Source organism: Antedon bifida, chromosome 5 (genome assembly GCF_963402885.1).
Source record: "Antedon bifida chromosome 5, ecAntBifi1.1, whole genome shotgun sequence".
Classification (NCBI taxonomy): Eukaryota; Metazoa; Echinodermata; class Crinoidea; order Comatulida; family Antedonidae; genus Antedon; species Antedon bifida.
In genome coordinates this window covers 18,545,734-18,563,779 of record NC_136230.1, presented here as the reverse complement: position 1 = coordinate 18,563,779, position 18,046 = coordinate 18,545,734, and the positions used below count along the sequence as shown (strand labels likewise).

The window sequence follows — 18,046 nt, the reverse complement described above, 5'->3', positions numbered from 1 at the left end:
TACATTTAATGACTTTACTGTATTGCTACACATTGTATGTGCCTGTAATGTTTTGATGTTTGATATTTGTTATATATAGTGTAATTTTTACTGTATAATGTAACTGTTATTGCAGAGTATCACAAATTTCTGTATATTTATAAGGACAATAACATTTTCTTGCATATGACAGAGCAAACACAGGGAGAGATCTTCTTCAGGTTTTATTCAAGTGTATATGTGGCTCAATATGCAATGACTGGCTATAGTATTTTTAACCATGGCAGATAACTCTTTGTTATTGTATGGAATAATCTTTTTTTGTATTATTCTTTCTTTCTGTCCCTTTTGTGTTGGTCGCGTTTCTATCTATATATAAATTATGGTTAATTCTGACATATGCGAGCACAATGGAAAAACTTCGGTACTAATCTCCGCCTTGGATACCTACCTTATCTATCTCAGATGTACCGCGAAACGTAGATTTGATAACATTAGTTTTCAGTACTACTGTACGCTATTGTTCCATTTTTGTCTTTTACAACGACAAAATTTAGCGTTGCCTATCGAAATTTGTGGATATCACAGGGTTATTTTTACATACTCGCGCTGTTGTTCAACTGGCTTCCGGGTACGTCACTTCTTGCAAAATGGCCGTTGGTGGCGACATTCAATATTAAATACAAATATTTTAGTGGTTCAACTGATCGTGAACTACTGCAATTAATTTGTTTTAGATATTCAACTAAAAGGCATTTACTTTACGTACAATTACGTACAACCTACAAATTGTTTTAGTAATTTAACTATTATTGAAGGCCTTTACTTTTACGTGAACTACAATGTAATTTTAGTGATTCAACTGAATCGTGAACTACAATTTATTTGTTTTAGATATTCAACTAATCAATTATAAAGGCCTTTACTTTACGTGAAATACAATTTGTTTTAGTAATTGAACAAATTATTTATGCTATTTATTATTCATTTTATCAAATTTAGGTGCGATTCAATGTTACTATAGGAGGCAAATTGAACTAATTATTTATGCTATTTATTAATCATTCAATCAAATTTAGGTGCGATTTAATGTTACTACTATTATAGGAGGCCTGGTAGGCCTACCAGAGAAACACCTTTACTGTTTATCATTATCGATTATTTCTGTTGCTTGCTCTATTTATAATTATATATGGTTTCTACTACGACCGATATATAAGTAGGCTACGAAAGTTGTTTTTGATCATTTTTTCAAAAATTAACAAGATGATGTTGTCATGATATATTGTGATACAAATGTTAAAGCACCGCTCACTGTCACCCACTTTGATAAACTATGCTTTTGGTCTCTTGGTACGGTCACGTTAGAGACAGTTTCAGTGATTGATGACCCCTATTAACGGGTTCCTCCTGTGTGTAACGTTCAGATAATATATATAATAATATATTATGTATATACTGAATACTGAATACTGAAATGCTTTATTTGTCCATCATAAAATAACAACAGAAATTCTTCTTGAAGATTGACAATAATTAGTAAAATAATAAATAGATATACAATAAAATATATTATGTACACACACATAATTGCACAAAAAAATACAAGTTATGAAACACGGTGTAAAAATGACAAGGTATAAAAATTGAATAGGATTCAGGAGATTAAAATAGTTTAAAATAGTTTAAAACAGCTTTAAAAGGATTAAAACAGCTTTAAAAGGATTCAAACCATTAGAATGTTCCTAAAACCTTACAATTTATAAATTGCTAAAATTCAAATAGGCTAAAAATGTTTAAAACGTTTAAAAATATTAAAAATATAAAAACATTTTTATAAAGTTTCATTGTTTACATTTATCGATGGTGACGTGAATTAATTATATGAATAGCATTTGCAACAAAGGCATATCTCGATCTGTTTGTCTTAGTTATTGGAACATGTATTCTACCATTTCGTTTGATAATAAAGTATTTGCTAAGGGGATGATCAACATCCTTAATTATTTTATGAGCTGCCTTCACTATCCAATCTATGTATATTTCATCTAACTGCACCAACGGATCTTTAGCAATATATTCAGCTTTCTTTGTAATGCGATTCAATTTATTTTTATCTTTTTTATTAATATTTTCATAATTGCATATCAAACAGAACGACATAATACTTTGGATCATGGTGGTATAAAACAATTTTAACAGGGAGCTATCAATACTAAGTGATTTCATTTTGCGAAGTATAAACATTCTTTGATTGGCTCTTTTAACTATTCTATTTGTATTGGTTTCCCACGACAGTTTGTGGTCCATGACAAAACCTAAGTATTTATATTCTTCTACTCTATCTACTTCGTTACCATCAATCAGAACTGGAATAATAGGATCTTTCTTTACTCTAAAGTCTACGACCATCTCCTTAGTTTTACCAACATTTAACTTTAAATTATTCAATTTGCTCCAATTTACAAAATCTAATATCAATTTACGGTAGTCACATTCATTATCATGCTTATCACCTAAAATGTATCCTGTGATAACAGTATCGTCTGCATATTTAATCACAGAACATGACTCATTTGGTGACCTAAAGTCAGAAGTGAAAAGGGAATACAACACAGGTGATATTACGCAGCCTTGAGGTACTCCTACATTTGTTATCCTGCTGTCAGACATGTGCCCATTAGCTATTACAAACTGAGGTCTACATTTCAGGAAATCGGACAGCCACCTGATGATATTGTGGTTTATCTCCATGTCTTTAAGCCGACGAGCAAGAAATGCAGGAATAATGGTGTTAAAGGCACTTGAAAAGTCTACATGAGATCTAACATATGATCTTGACTTATCTAAGTGATTACAGATCTTATTTAGGTGTGTTAAAATAGCATCCTCCACACTTCTATTAGACTGATAAGCAAATTGATAATTGTCTTGGAAATTACTTGATTGATTGACGACATCCTTGAGAATTATTTTTTCAAGACATTTGACAACATTTGACGTGAGGGCAATGGGTCTATAGTCTTTTAATTCATTTGGTTTTTTTACTTTAGGGAGAGGTTTGATAAAAGAGGTTTTCCATATTTTGGGAACAATTCCATTTGTTATACTTAAATTAAAAAGCCTAGTAAATATGGGTACTAATTCATTTTTACAATATTTTAAAACACGATTTGAGATGCCATCTGGTCCTGTACTTTTATTGACCTTAACTTTCGAGAACACATTCCTGACAGACTCCTCAGAGATCAGAGATTGGTTAACACAATTTAGAGGCGGCATCTGTGTATTCAGTAAATTATTGGTATCAGCTTCATCATCGAAACGGCAGAAGAAGTCATTTAATTTATTTGCAAGATTTGGATCGTTGTTTGATGTGTTAGTGTTTGTACTTTTATACCCTGTAAGAATCTGAAGACCTTTCCATGCTGCTTTAGGGTTATTTTCCTTAAATTTGTTCTCTATTTTACACTTATACTTAAATTTATTCTTACTTATACTACAGTTTAATATATTATACGTATGCTGTTCTTTACAATTATATTATTTGCATCTTACGGTCTTATGATTAATACCAATTGTTGTAAAGTTTTTACATCATTACAGGGGAATTAATGTACATTTTGTTTACAAATAATTAAATCTATTGTGTAACTTTTCCCCTTCACGTTCCTATAACCACCGATTGCTGTCACATGACCATACATCATTACTGACAGGGGACATAATCAATCATAATTGGCATACATTTCGCATCTTACCAAACTTATTTTCAGTACAGGTTCAAATCTCACACACTCATTTGGCGGAAGACCGAATATAATAATTAGCCTATATTGTTCTCTATTCATACATTTTTTAATTTTACTGATTACACTATGCCCAAGATAAAGAAAAAATCAACTACGTTTCACGTCTACTACCGAAGACAACGAAGGACATGCAAAGCACAAAACCGGTTAGTTTGATAGCATTCACACAACAACAGTCCCACATAGAATACCCACATTACTTGCCCTACCACAATATACTCTAATTTGCTATATTACCCTGGAAGCGATATTTTTGGCGTACCTAATTTATGGACCACCATGAAACATCACAAAATAAACATGCATTACTCATCAGTCATATGCATAGGTGTCACCCGGGCTTCAATTTCCAGAGGCGTTGGTCATGTTTTCGAGAACCATTCGGGTACACCCACTAGAGAGTGCGAGTTTTCCGTTAGGAGGCTTATTAATTGTACAGGCGAGTAGTTGTAAATCGCGTTATCTGTAAATGTACACGCGCTCGACTAAGGAGAATTTATTTTATGAATAGACATGCGCAGTAATTGTAATTACGAACAAACAAACAAACTGCGCATGTGTATAGATGAAAATATCGCGCAATAACAAACATGCTGCATGGACATTCCGACGTTGTAGTTCGTTTGTGGTGTGTGTTACGATGTTTTCGCGAGTGAATAAGAAGCATATAAAACACAAACGAAAACTATTTATTCTTAATTATCTTAAAAGCGTAATAGTAACATCAAAATGAGTCTTTGTGATATATTAATATTTTATTGACCAGTACTTGTTGGAGTTGTATTATTTTGTACAATGTAGGTATTAAATTGAAAACTTCTGTAAGTAATTGATGATAGGCCACTGACCTTGCTAGGCCTTGACAGCTGACAGCTTTTGAACATATTTTTTCGGGCTGATTTTTTTCAAAAATCGCATGGTCGGAGTATAAGTCGATTCCCTGATTTTGCAATTAAAATTTTCCCACAAAGTCTTGACCTATACTCCGGAAAATACGGTATAGGTTGATGAAAGACAAATAATTTTTTTAGTTTCACTGGAAAATATTTTATTTTCTATAGTTTCAAAATGTAAACGACTTAAAGTATTAAGACCTACTGTATAAACTTACCATAGTAACAAAGCTGAACATGTTCTTGATTCTTCACAAGCAGTTTAAGTTGGGATGATAAGCTCAAATTCTCAAGACTAATTTTAACCCACAATTCACCTTTAACACAACCTTGTTCCACTGCTTGACGACTTATTTGGTCAATAGAGGGTGCTAATACTGGATCTAGTGTCCGGAGTCTCTTGATAAAAATCCAATGATCATCAAGATGTGTAAACATCATCTAAAGTATTTAATAGTAGCATTGTTTTACAATTGACAAGACAATGACAAAAAAAGAACAAACTTGAATTTTAAAATAATATAGGTATATAATATGGGTTCACAGTGAGTTATCATCTTGCAACTACCTGGTTGAAAGTTGGCTGTTGGTGGCGATAGCCATTTCAGTCTTTTTGTTTATTTTCGGACCGCGTATATGAAGCTACAGTAATTAGCAAAAAATGGAAATTAAACAAACGGAGATTGGGCGGCACGGGGTGGTGGTGATGGAACCGCAATAATAAAGTTGATTGTATTTATATGTATAAGAACCTCACTAAATAAACACAGTAAGACATTCGGTGATTGGAAATGCTAGCTCTTATTTACGGTAATAAAAAATTAAACTGATAGTCTACCTCTTATTAGGCTAGGGATTATAAGACAGTTTGCTAAATATTTAGGGCTAATCATCGGTTCCGGTGTTAACATTTCTGGAAGCATTTGTGTGAACAAAACTGGATCGAATTTCATGAGTCATGAGTACAGGTACTGATTTGTTGGGCCGTGATTTATGATGCCTATGGGATCTAGACTTATTTTTTCGAATAAATGTACTACTATTACAATCTCATCAATGAAAACACAAATATGTAGTTTAACTGCATGATGCCTATTATATACTCTACGATAATCATTTGATTTCCTAACTTTTTATTTTATGTTGTATGAGTAGGCCTAATAAAGTTTATTTTGTATTCTTGTTTTATATGTAACCATGTACACATCAGTAGGCCTAATTCGCTGGTTGGATGGTAACCGAAAACGTGAGCTATAGATCTAGTTTAGTTCTTATAAGTCTAACTACACTCCCAGTTTGATGAATCTTCATTTATCGGTCATGGATCTAAAATTATCCAAAAGCCACTTTAAGTTTTACTGTTCTGTATACAACACACGACACTATTTCTAATCTAAGAATTTGTCGAAATAATGCGCCCTCTATTTACCGAGGAATTTGAAGCTTCAAATACAGATTGGAATGTTCCATTTATCGCAAATTAATACATTTGTATAAACGTATTAAATCTATCAAAATAGTATTTTTTAAAGAAAATTGCCCTGTCTTCAACATTATGATGCTGTACTCGAGCTGTTCAACTGATTTTCAGTTATTAAAAACAATTATCGTAGGAGATAGGAAAATGCGAAGCATCCTCGTATTATTGTGTGCGGGTATTTTTCAAGATGGACATCCATTAGACAGTGTATACCACGATCGGAAAACACCTCTATTTGGGGCAAATCGTTGAACCTAAATTCTTTTTAATTATCAATAACTAATTATCCAACTCAATTTAATTAGTAAACAGGGTTACATCAGGTGGTTAAAATCAGTACCGAAAGTATGAACTAACTTTTATATACCATCGAGTAAAAATTCTTGAAGTAAGGCGCGATTTACCAAATTTTTCCCTTACGTAAATTTATATACAATAGATTCATAAAGTATCGGAGTATAGTATATAAAATTACATAGGGAGAACTGATGATAAGACCTTTTGTTTGAAATCGAGTGAAACCATGATAGCTGAGTTGTTGAGTAAACTGGCAGAACTGTATAACGGTGTGCTATCGCAAGCCGTCTAAAACGTCTTCCTTCTTAGACCGAAACGGCCCACTGTGTCGCGAAAGTTAGTTTTAAAAAAGATAAATATTGTATCAAATATACCAATTAGGATGGTATTTATTTGAATAAACGCCCAATACCTCCCCAATAAAACATCAATTAGAATAATAATCGCCCCACCCCCAATCATCTAATAAATGCCCATCCACATTTATACACACAATATTGTATTACATTTAACATTGATACATTAACACAATTATAATATTTGTAGTAGATTTCATCGGACTGTTATCTACAATTTACCAAGCATTTTTCATATCTACTAGAGGATTTCATTTGATTATAAATGTTACCATTATTATTAAAACTAAAAAATTAAATTTATCTCTTGAATAAGCACCTTCCTCAAATGAACTCCGCCTCCCCACCTCCACCCTGTAAGGGCCCTACCAAACAATAAACACTATACTTTATACGGCATACCATTTGGACTTTTGCACAATCTCAAACCGGTGGTAAGTACAATACTGTATTCTTGCTCATGTTTCTACCTCATGCACGCCGCTCGTGCCAAACATAAGATTGAGCACCCTTTTACCATTTTTCCAAACACCAAATGCAGTAATAACACTAGGCTAGGTTATGTTTCTTACTAAACTCCTAAGCTGCTATAGGCCTACTGTATTATAGGCGATAGCTGAATGTGGGACGATTCGGTCCACTTTTAGGCCGATATATCTAACTAAGAGATGCTTCTAATTCTATTAGCTCCCAGGGTTTTATGATATGAAATATTGTGAAGTACATGTATGTTTTGTTATTTTTTTTGAATTTTTAATTTTTAAGTAATAAGTAATGTAATTTAAGTTTTATGTAATTTATTTTCAAGGAATGTAGCCTACACCAACAGAAAACATACATTGTTATTCATCTTAAAGAAAAACCACTAAACATTTTTACCACCAAAAATCAAGACATTCAACTTAACAACAGAAGACTGCACAAGATTATTTAACCAGATTCAACTAAGTCACTGTTCTCCAGTCGGAAATTATAATAATATAAACATACTTTGGAAGCTTATACAAAACATGACAATTTACCAGACGATTTTAATATATTTACACAAACAAAATTAGAACAAAGATGTATATTAAAAATGAATATCTAACCAGATTCTTTTTTTGTGACTGCATGTTTTGCAAAAATTCATTTTACAGTGACCACTAATATTATTTGCAATGACTCTGCAAATTTGTATTTAAAATTGCTTGCTTGAACCTTAAAATCATTATACGATGGTGCCCGTCGATTGGATGGTACCTGCTAGTACCATAATAAATACCATATTCACTTTGGCCAACAATTGGATTGAAAAAAAACAATTATTTACATGATGAAACTGTAATCTAAAGAAAAAAATCTAGGCTAAACAGACATCAAGTTGGAAACCAATGGGTTTATTTTATTTTTAAAGAGAAATCCAATACCTTCTTTGGCCAAAAGCTAAATTTTTTATATCCTATCTTTTATTTTCATGTTTCTTTAAAGTTTTATACTTACTTGATTTTGTCTAAGTTTATGGCATAGTATCTTGTTGACAGCACTACATAGCCTACCAAGTCCACCATATGTTGACCATACATAGGTTGAATGAGATGCTAGTAATCCCTCAACAGTTGATTTAAGTGATAGTAATAACTCTTGCAAAGTATCTCTAGAATGAAAATTATGTAAGACTTTATTTACATGGTGATAGTGGCATTTTATTTCAAATTGTTAAAGATAACTTTCAAAAACAACTATAACACACAATTTATTAAGAACGAGCACACAATGGGTTCCTAGATTTAAAAATCCAATTCAAATTGTTTTTTGTATGTAACATTAGGGTTGAGGGATGGGGAAGAGAGACAGGTGCAAAGGGGAACAATGTTTAAATAATATAATCCACTCAAAAGGTATATGTTTTCATGTTTTATAAATAAGGTACCAGTAATCATGTCCATAGACAAGCCCATAGCCAGGATTTTTACAGGGGGGTTCTTTTTTCCCCAAAAAAGCACCTGCCAGAGGTTCCAAGTTGAAAAAACGAAATTTCAGGTAAACATAGAGGGCATACTATAATAATTAAAAATTATATAGAGGGCGCTATATAAGCTAACATTAAGTTATACAACAAATCTCGAGCGTACATCATCTGGGATATCCAATACCAAATTTACTAGGCCTACCCACCACATGCAGGTTTATGGGCGCTACTGCAGTTTCGCTGTTATATCTTCGATGTCTCACCTAAATTTTTTCTCACACCCACATCATACAATTTTGGGCTATTATGTAACATGTTCCCATGATTTAGCCACCGTTAAATTACCTTTATCACAATAAAAAATGTCTTTCAAAACAGCTCCTTTTTCTACATTTTTTGAGGAAATGAAGCATACATTCTGGCAATTAATTGTTAAATATAAGATGGTAAACATTTCGCAGTGTGTTCACAGCGATTTCAGTATCGTTTAAAATGTTTTGAAAAAAAATTACTTCGTAAGTGGTCAAATCGTATAAACATGTTACATAATATTATGTTGTGAGTGTGAAAAAGGAAAGTTTAGGTAAGAACGGTGTGGTGCGAAACTGCAATAGCGCCGGTTCAGATCCTGATCTCAGAGACCGCTTAGGAAGGTTGAATAAGTTCAGAAAGAAAAGCAGGGTCTTGAAGGTAATTCTTTGTGTTACCGGAAGCCAATTAAGTTGTCTCAGCACAGGTGTGATATTTTGCCTTATGGGGCTTTGAACGACCAATCGGGCAGCTGTGTTCTGGACTCGCTGAATTCTAGAGATATCCTTTGCTGGTAAGCTATAAAGTAATGAGTTACAACAGCCTAGCCTTGATGTAACAAAGGCGTGAACAAGAATCTCAGTTGATCTTGAATCCAGGTACTTCCGAATGCTTCCAATTTTACGAATAGCGTGAAGCCCAGCTTTGCAGATGTTATGTACCTGATTACACATACTAAGCGTTGAATCCATGACAACTCCAAGGTTTCTACAGGAGTTTGTACAGCGATTCTCTAGTGTGATGCAAAATCATGTTCGCAGTAACTTTATAGTTTCGTTATTAAATTGATTGTTTTGATCTTAAATTCGATATTTAAAGCCTTGTGAAAGTTATACATTTAAAAAGCAAAGAACTCGACTACATACTTTAATATCTTTTATACATAATTTGTATTTTCATTTTATTTTACAGATAATGAAGTAATGTGCTTTTTGAAAATCGTTTTAAAAAAAATGTTTTTGTTGTTTTGTTTTGCAAGTTTTGGAAAATATTAAGAGCCATTGTCTGTAAAACTCAAAGATTTGGTGGCAGATGTAAAAAATGGATTTCTCTCAAATTTTTACCATGAATAGACACTTCAATAAAAAGCATATCTACAACATTCATTTTAATTTTTAGCCTTCGTTGCCATGACAACGGTCAATTATCCAAATTTTGATGCTTTTGCCATTTTTCACAGATTTTCTATAGTGAAAAAGTACAAACTTGTATACTTATTTTAACCAAAAATACTTACAGTATACAGTTTTTGTTTTCTATATAGTTTTACATTTCTACTTTTTCCCAAATTTACTTTAAATACTGAATCCTAATAATCTCAGAAAAAAGTCTTGACAAATCTGAATAAAAGTAAAAAATTGACCTTTAAACCTGTTTCTATACATAACTATGGATAATTTTTGTTAAAATAAAATATGGGGTTTTCATGAAAAAAAAAATTACATTTTCATTGAGCTCAAATGACATCAACATTTTACCTATAGTGTATTGTAGCAACTGTTTCTATGCGTAACTAAGTTTTTTCACGCTGCTGCTCTAGCCCGCTACGTCACACGAGATGACTCATTTATTAGATGAAATCAAGCAACAGTTATAGTACTATACTTTGACATTTTTGTTAAAATGGAAACTCGACTATAATTTATAGGTACCAACTGTATTTCTGGTATTTATGAGTCCCATGAAAATACTGTATTTTGCTGTCAGATAATCATTGAATTATTATCAAAACAGTCCAGGAAAGTTTTTGTTTGTAATATGATACTTCACACTTGAAGTATCTAAGGTGTGATGAAGTGACCTCCAGACTTGACCTTAGCAATAAAATAAACTAAATTGAGTCTGTTTCATATCAAAGTTATTCACTTCTGTAACAAAATACACATTATAAAAAGAGAAAAAAAACGTTTAATTATAACTCAAAAACCATTGTCTGACAGACAATTGAAGTATTTTTTGCTTTTAATTACATTTTTTCAGGTAAAATAACTATTATGTGACAATAAAATGACAAATTCAAAAACAAATTTGAAATAAAAAATATTTTTCAGAGGCCTATATATCTTTAAAACTGTTACGTCAATAAGCGAGCAGCGTTTTTTGTAAGAAATATTTCTTGTTTAATACAGGGTTTCATGACTACAAAAAATTGATTACATAGCTTTACTACTTTTTACTGAAATAAAAGTGGGACGAGCCCATAAAAGACAAAAAAAGTATCACATTTTTCAGGTGGCCGCATACGGGAGGTAATTTACCATACAAAAAATCTAATTTTTAGTAAAAAAGGTGGCCGCAGTCGCTTACGGGAGGTGGCCGCTTACGGTAGGTACCAAATGCACTAATTAGATAGGAAGAACAAACAGGCTTTTAAAAGTGCGTCCGTTAATGGAGGTGCCCGCTGTAAATAAAATATGGGGTTTTCATGAATAAAAATAATCACAGAAGAAAGTCCTTACGAATATGACCTTGTAAAATGGTAATTTGAAAATGCAAATAAGGCATGCCTGCTAATAATCTACAAAGTACGAAAAATCTAAAAAAAATTCTCAATTTTAGTTACCATAGTAACTGTTGCTATGCATAACTAAGGGAAATTAAATAATTATCAGATAATTATTAATTAATAATTACTACTGAATCCAACAATCACAGTAAAAAAAATATATAATTTAAAACCAATATTTCATATAAAATGTGATATTTTACATTCTGACCTTAAATGAAATTTCACATCAGGGCTTCAATATTTGTTATGTAGCATTAACATACCTGAGTACTGTATATCATTGACTTTTGATTGGTTCAATTTTGGGGAGGGGAAGGTGGTGGATCCAGGATTTTGAAATAGTTAGGGGGTTGGAAGTGAGGGTCTAAAAACTTAACTTTATGTCCTATCTTTTGCATTGCAATTTTGAACTTGGGGGACGGGGGAGGGGGTGGGATGCAGGAGTTTGAATCTATCTATTGGTTGGGGCGAAAGTAGCGGCAGTATGGGTGCTGCTTGACTGCATGAATTTGACACTCTATAGTGGATGATCGACACAAGTTTTGTAGTTTATTTTTTGGGGTTATTGTGGAGGGCGGTGTAATATGGTGGCGCTAGACCCCAATTTGCATACACACCTGAGTGGTGGTGTGCTAGGTATTACTGTATATAAAGGACGTGTTGTTTCTTGTAGTACAGGCGTACTGACTGGTATTTCTCGGATGTGTTGTCGATTTCGTCTGGTGATTTTACCATTAGGACTCTGAACGAAGAATGATCTTGGTTCGTCAGCTATCCGATGGATAGTGGCCGGATCCCAGCATTTAGAACTTTGGTCCTGGATTCTGACCTGTTGACCTGGAATTAATGGGGTTAGTTCATTTGTATGAGCATGCAAGTCATAGTAATGTTTTTGAACTTGTTGTCTTTTCTTCAATTCGTCGTATATTTTGTCAGAGTCATTGGTGTTGGTTAGGCTTATCTTTGTTGGTAGACTGCATTTCAATTTTCTTCCCATTAATAGTTGAGCTGGACTGGGAAGAGATTGACTAACTGGTGTAGATCTCCAATGAAGAAGTGCAAGTTCATAATCGGTTGACGATTGTTTAGCTTTCTTTAATATTGATTTTACCGTCCGTATTTGACGTTCGATGTACCCATTACCTTGAGGTCGTCGGGGTGAAGAAGTTGTATGATCGAAACTCCAGGCTTTAGAAAATTCTTTGAACACGAAACTGGAAAAATGCGGGCCATTATCACTTACAACTTTGGATGGAACGCCATGTTCGCCGAATACTTGCTTGAAAACATCGATGACGACTCTGCTTGGACTAGATTCAGGTAGTTTGCGAATGATCGGATACTTCGAGTAATAGTCAGATATAATTAGCCATTGATGATCGTCGAACGTAAACAAATCAGCTCCAAGTACGCTCCATGGTTTAGTTGGTATGTCATGTTGCAGGAGAGGCTCGGACATTTGTGATAGTTGGTGCTGTTGACATATGGAGTATGACTGAACTATTTGGTCAATGTCTTTATTGATGTTCGGCCAAAATACAGTTTTCTTAGCAAGTAGTTTTGTTTTTTCTTGACCAAGGTGGGAGGTATGTAATTGTAGCAGTATATCACGTTGCATAGTTGAGGGTATTACGATGCGTTGAGCTTTAAGCACAAGGCCGTTGTTGGTTGACATCTCGTCTCTGTAACTCCAATATGGTCGCATATCTGTTGGTAACTGTTTGATGTTTTCCGGCCAACCATTGATGATGATGCCTTTAAGTTGGTTTAGGATTGGGTCTTTGGTGGTTTGTTGTTGAAGTTGGGTTACTTTTTCTGTGGAGAAACGAACAAGATCAACACGTACATCCAAATCAATGATTTGATTATTATTCATATTAGGCAGACGTGATAAACCATCGGCAAGTTGATTTTTGACTCCTGGTAAATGTTCAATAGTAAAATTATATCCTTGTAATTTGATCAGCATCCGTTGCAATCTAGGAGGTGCAGATGTTAGTGGTTTATTTGTTATCATTATCAATGGCTTATGATCCGTAATAACGTGAAAACTTCATCCAAATAAAAAGGTGTGAAATCTTTGTACTCCAAATACAATTTATAATAGTTCTCGCTCGATACATGCATAACGCTGTTCGGTGTCTGTAAGACAACAATTAGTTAGTGGTAACAATAAATCTTCAAGTTTGCTGTGAAGGGGATGTTGTTATATATTCTAAAAATCTAAAAAAAAAAAAAATTGCATGATTGCATATCTAGCTTTCTATTTTTTGTCGATAAGGGGGATGTAATATGGTGGCGCTAGACCCCAATTTGCATACACACCTGAGTGGTGGCGTGCTAGGTATTATATAAAGGACGTGTTGTTTTGCCATTAAACACTTGTACTTATCGTAACTTACATGGTTGTCTCTCTGTCTCATTTCTTTCGTCTAACACCAGATTTTACAGTCGGAAGTGGTGGTGGATGGGCATTTGGGATCTGCTTAGGTTAGCAAATAGAAGAAGTTAAAAAATGCAAGAGGAGCTTCAAAATAAGAGTAGAGTAATCTGTTGTAAAGATTAAAATTCACAACGATCTGATAATTTATTCAAATTTCCAGAGGATATAACCTATAAAATGACATTAAAACTGGGAATTACAGAATCTATAATTAAAAATATTGTTTTTTTTCTCACAACACAACTAGAATTATATAAAACATTAAGAATTGTTCTGACCAATGGGTTTAAAATCAGATAATGAAAGAAAAAAAAATGTTTTTACTAATATACCATGTTTTTTTTTTTATGAAAGTGCCTATGTTTCTGGCAACACTGCTTGTAGATTTTTAAATTACCCCAGTATTTTATTTTAAAAATCACTTATTAAACATTAGAATTACCTATTTGTAATAAATCAGCTTAAAAAATACCCCACTTTGGGCGTTATGGTGAAGAAAAGTTTAGTTGTTTTTAACAATTTAAAAAAACTGAAAAACAACCCTTTTTAAATAAATGGTATCTCCCAAAGTATGAAATCAAAAACAGGTACACAATGCATTGTTATTATGCATACACTAATAATTTTTAGTCGCATGGACTTCACTATGTCGGTCGGTCGGTCGGTCGGTCTGGTATCACTATGCGTTTTAGCACGCGACTTATGGCTGTTGGCCTTGTTTATAATTAAATGAACAAAACAAAAATATCGTTCATCAAAGTACTACCAATATCCATTTTAAAAAACCTTAAAAAAGGACAAAATTTGTCAAAAACACAAATTTGGCCGATGCCATGGAAATATATGTGTGAATTAAAAAATACTTCATATTTGATTTCTCTCAACACATATATTACTCTAGTAGCTAGATCAACTTTCGTATGCAATTCCAGAGAATTTGACTTCAGAAATTGGTTTAGGGTGGTCAAACAATCAATTTTGGCTTGGTTACACATTTTGAAAATGTGGCAAAAGGTCAAAAGGTCAGGGTGAAATGTTATAATACCAAACACCAACATGTCCTTAAATCTCAACAACCACTGGTCACAGCAAGGTAATTTTGGTCTCAAATTGATCAGAAGGTATACATTTATATTCAGTCTAATGGGACATTTTAGTCAAAAATTTACACTAGACACCAAAAAAAAAGTAAACGCCTCCACTGAATAAACACCCCTCCCCCTAAAAACCCCTCTGAACAATAAATGCCCGGTGCGTTTATTCGGATAAATACGGTAAGTTACTTCTAGCATTCTGAAAAGAACTGTTGAGTTTGACGTTTCTATCAATGTTTGATCGTCATCAGAGGTCAACAATATTTTCTAGCATTATTATAAGCAAAAGTACAATTACAAACAGTAAAGGATTTGTTGTAATTCCTATAATGAAACCATTGAAAGCATCAGTTACAATGAATGTAAATATGTATATTTCCAACAATTTGATACCAAATTTAAGTTTCTACGACCAGTACTTACATAGATATAAAGATGCCCTAGTATGTGGGTCAAAGGTCAGAAATGGCATTTCTGTTCATTTTTCACTAACATGTCCCATTAGACTGAATATGAATGCATGCCTTCTCAACATTTTGAGACTAAAATTAAAATCGAGATACAAGTACCTATTTGTGTTTGTTCATATAACTTTTGACCCTTTGACCTTTTGTAACATTTTTCAAAATGTGCAACAAATAATAAAATGTATATTGCGAACAATTTAAGACCTAATTTAAGTGTCTACGACCAGTAGTTACGGAGATACATACATGCCCTGGGTAGTGGTTCAAAGATCAGAAATGGCATTTCCGGTCATTTTTTACTAAAATGTCCCATTAGACTGAATATAAATGTATACCTTCTGATCAATTTGAGACCAAAATTACCTTGCTTTGACCAGTGGTTGTCGAGATTTAAGGACCTATTGGTGTTTGGTATAACCTTTCACCTGACCTTTTGACCTTTTGCCACATTTTCAAAATGTGTAACCAAGCCAAAATTGATTGTTTGACCACTCTAAACCAATTTCTGAAGTCAAATTCTCTGGAATTCTGCATATGAAAGTTACTAGAGTATATAACCATGTGCAAAATTTGAAAGAAATTCATTTTTTTTAGTCTGCCACTATTTTTGATATTTCTTTGATTCTTACAGACAATGGCTCTTAAACTGTTTTAACATTTCGAAAATATTTAATACATTTTTAAGTAGTCACTCATTTTTAAAATCACGAAACTATTTAAGTGGATACCAGCCTCATTTTTGCTGCTAAGTGAGCATAAGTTTTAGAATACATGGCATGGGCAGAGAGCATGTGTATCGTCGTCTTGCTCCTCAGCAGGAATGTACAGTATACGTTACGCTTAATTGATTTTGCCGTAGCTGCATTTGTAATCTGGCCTCATTTCACAGCCTTCGCTCTGCTTCACTGGGCGCTTAAATAAATTGAAACTTTCACCGTTCAAGAGACAAACAAATATATTTTTTACTATTCATTTTAAACCCGGAACCCCACTTTAAACAGGGAGTTGTTAATTCAAATAATTTTAAATATACCAATACAATAGAAATAAAAATTACTTGATCAAATGTAGGCCTAATCAGGGAAGATAATTAGGTGATAAGAATAAAAATTGGTAAGTATAAAAGTTATACGTTATTGGTGCTTTACCTCTGGCTTAATTGAATTGTAATACTATACAACAGTTAATTTTTTATTAATTAATGTTGTCTTACGTAAATAAAAAAGACACAAACATACGTTTATAAAAATATAATACTACATTGAAATAAATGTTAACAAATATAATGCCTGATTAAACGAAGTTTACAATCAAAGGTCATTTTTATTGGCACACATTTCACCGAGATCTGTAAAATAAAAAAACAATTTAAATATAAAAATATTCATACGGCAAAAGCATACCACTAGTTTTGCGCCAATCAAATCATTACCAAAACAAGTAATTATTCAAATTGGGTACGAGTAGGCCAAATAATGGGTACGAGTAAGCCAAAAATGGGTACGGGTAAGCCAAATAATCGGTACGAGTAAGCCAAATACTTAGGTACGAGTAAGCCAAATATTTAGGTACGAGTTGGCATGGGTACGGGTTGGTTTGGGTACGGGTTAGCCAAAGTGGGTACGAGTTGACCAATTATTTGGGTACGGGTTAGCCAAGTTGGGTACGAGTTGGCATGGGTACGGGTTGGTTTGGGTACACGTTGACCAGCACCCCCTACTACTAACCCTCCTAGCTAGGCCTAGGCCTTTAGGCCTAACTACTAGGGGGCCTCTAGTCTAGGTAGGAGGTCATCAACTGTCAACATATTGTTGGAAATACAACATTTCTTAAATGGCATGATTAGCAATGGTAGTTCAATCACATTTAGAAACTTGATAAATACCGCAAAAACGTAGGCCTAGCCTAGGTAGGCCTAGGCCTAGTTTGATCTAAAAAATGGGACGAATCAATCGCCGACCCGCCCGGAATCCCCTCCCTACCCTGACCTTTTTTAGTAATTTTAAGTTAGAGTCTGGGTGGTACGGTACTAAACTGCACCGTCACCTATAAACTTATGGCGAACTTTTATCCTACCTTGAATTATCTGGATTAAATTCGGAGGAGGAGGAGGAGGAGGTAGGCCTAGACATTATCGTAATTTGGTAAGCATAATAGGCGGCCTCCTACTAGGCCGGCCCTACTGTACTAGTACTAGGCGAGGTATATTCAGAGCGTCATTCTGACGACTGGAGCATTCTCTACTTCCCCACGGAGCGCCATTTATGCCTTTATTAACTTCAATAATAGAAATAATACTACGGTAACTGCTCAAGTGGACCCAATTTAGCACCCCAAAATAGAAATAAAGTCACTAAATTATAATATCTTTTCGTATAGTCCGGTGACAGGAGGGGGGAATCACCACCCGGAAGGGGACAAATTGCCATCCAACTTTTCTAGACTAGAATTTTCCG

At 33.6% G+C, this 18,046-nt stretch overlaps 1 protein-coding gene across 1 annotated transcript in view; it reads right to left on the bottom strand.

The window, feature by feature from the left end:
• The window catches only part of LOC144842633 (run domain Beclin-1-interacting and cysteine-rich domain-containing protein-like), a 93,186-nt gene extending 75,419 nt beyond the window's left edge, over nt 1-17,767 (bottom strand). Inside the window, exons 1-3 of the mRNA XM_078699112.1 lie at nt 17,667-17,767; nt 8,300-8,453; nt 4,903-5,125 (exon numbers count right to left, since the gene is read on the bottom strand). Coding sequence (XP_078555238.1) covers nt 4,903-5,125; nt 8,300-8,453; nt 17,667-17,722 — 433 coding nt within the window. The 5' untranslated portion in view covers nt 17,723-17,767. The remainder of the gene's footprint in view (nt 1-4,902; nt 5,126-8,299; nt 8,454-17,666) is intronic.
• Nucleotides 17,768-18,046: the final 279 nt, after the last annotated feature.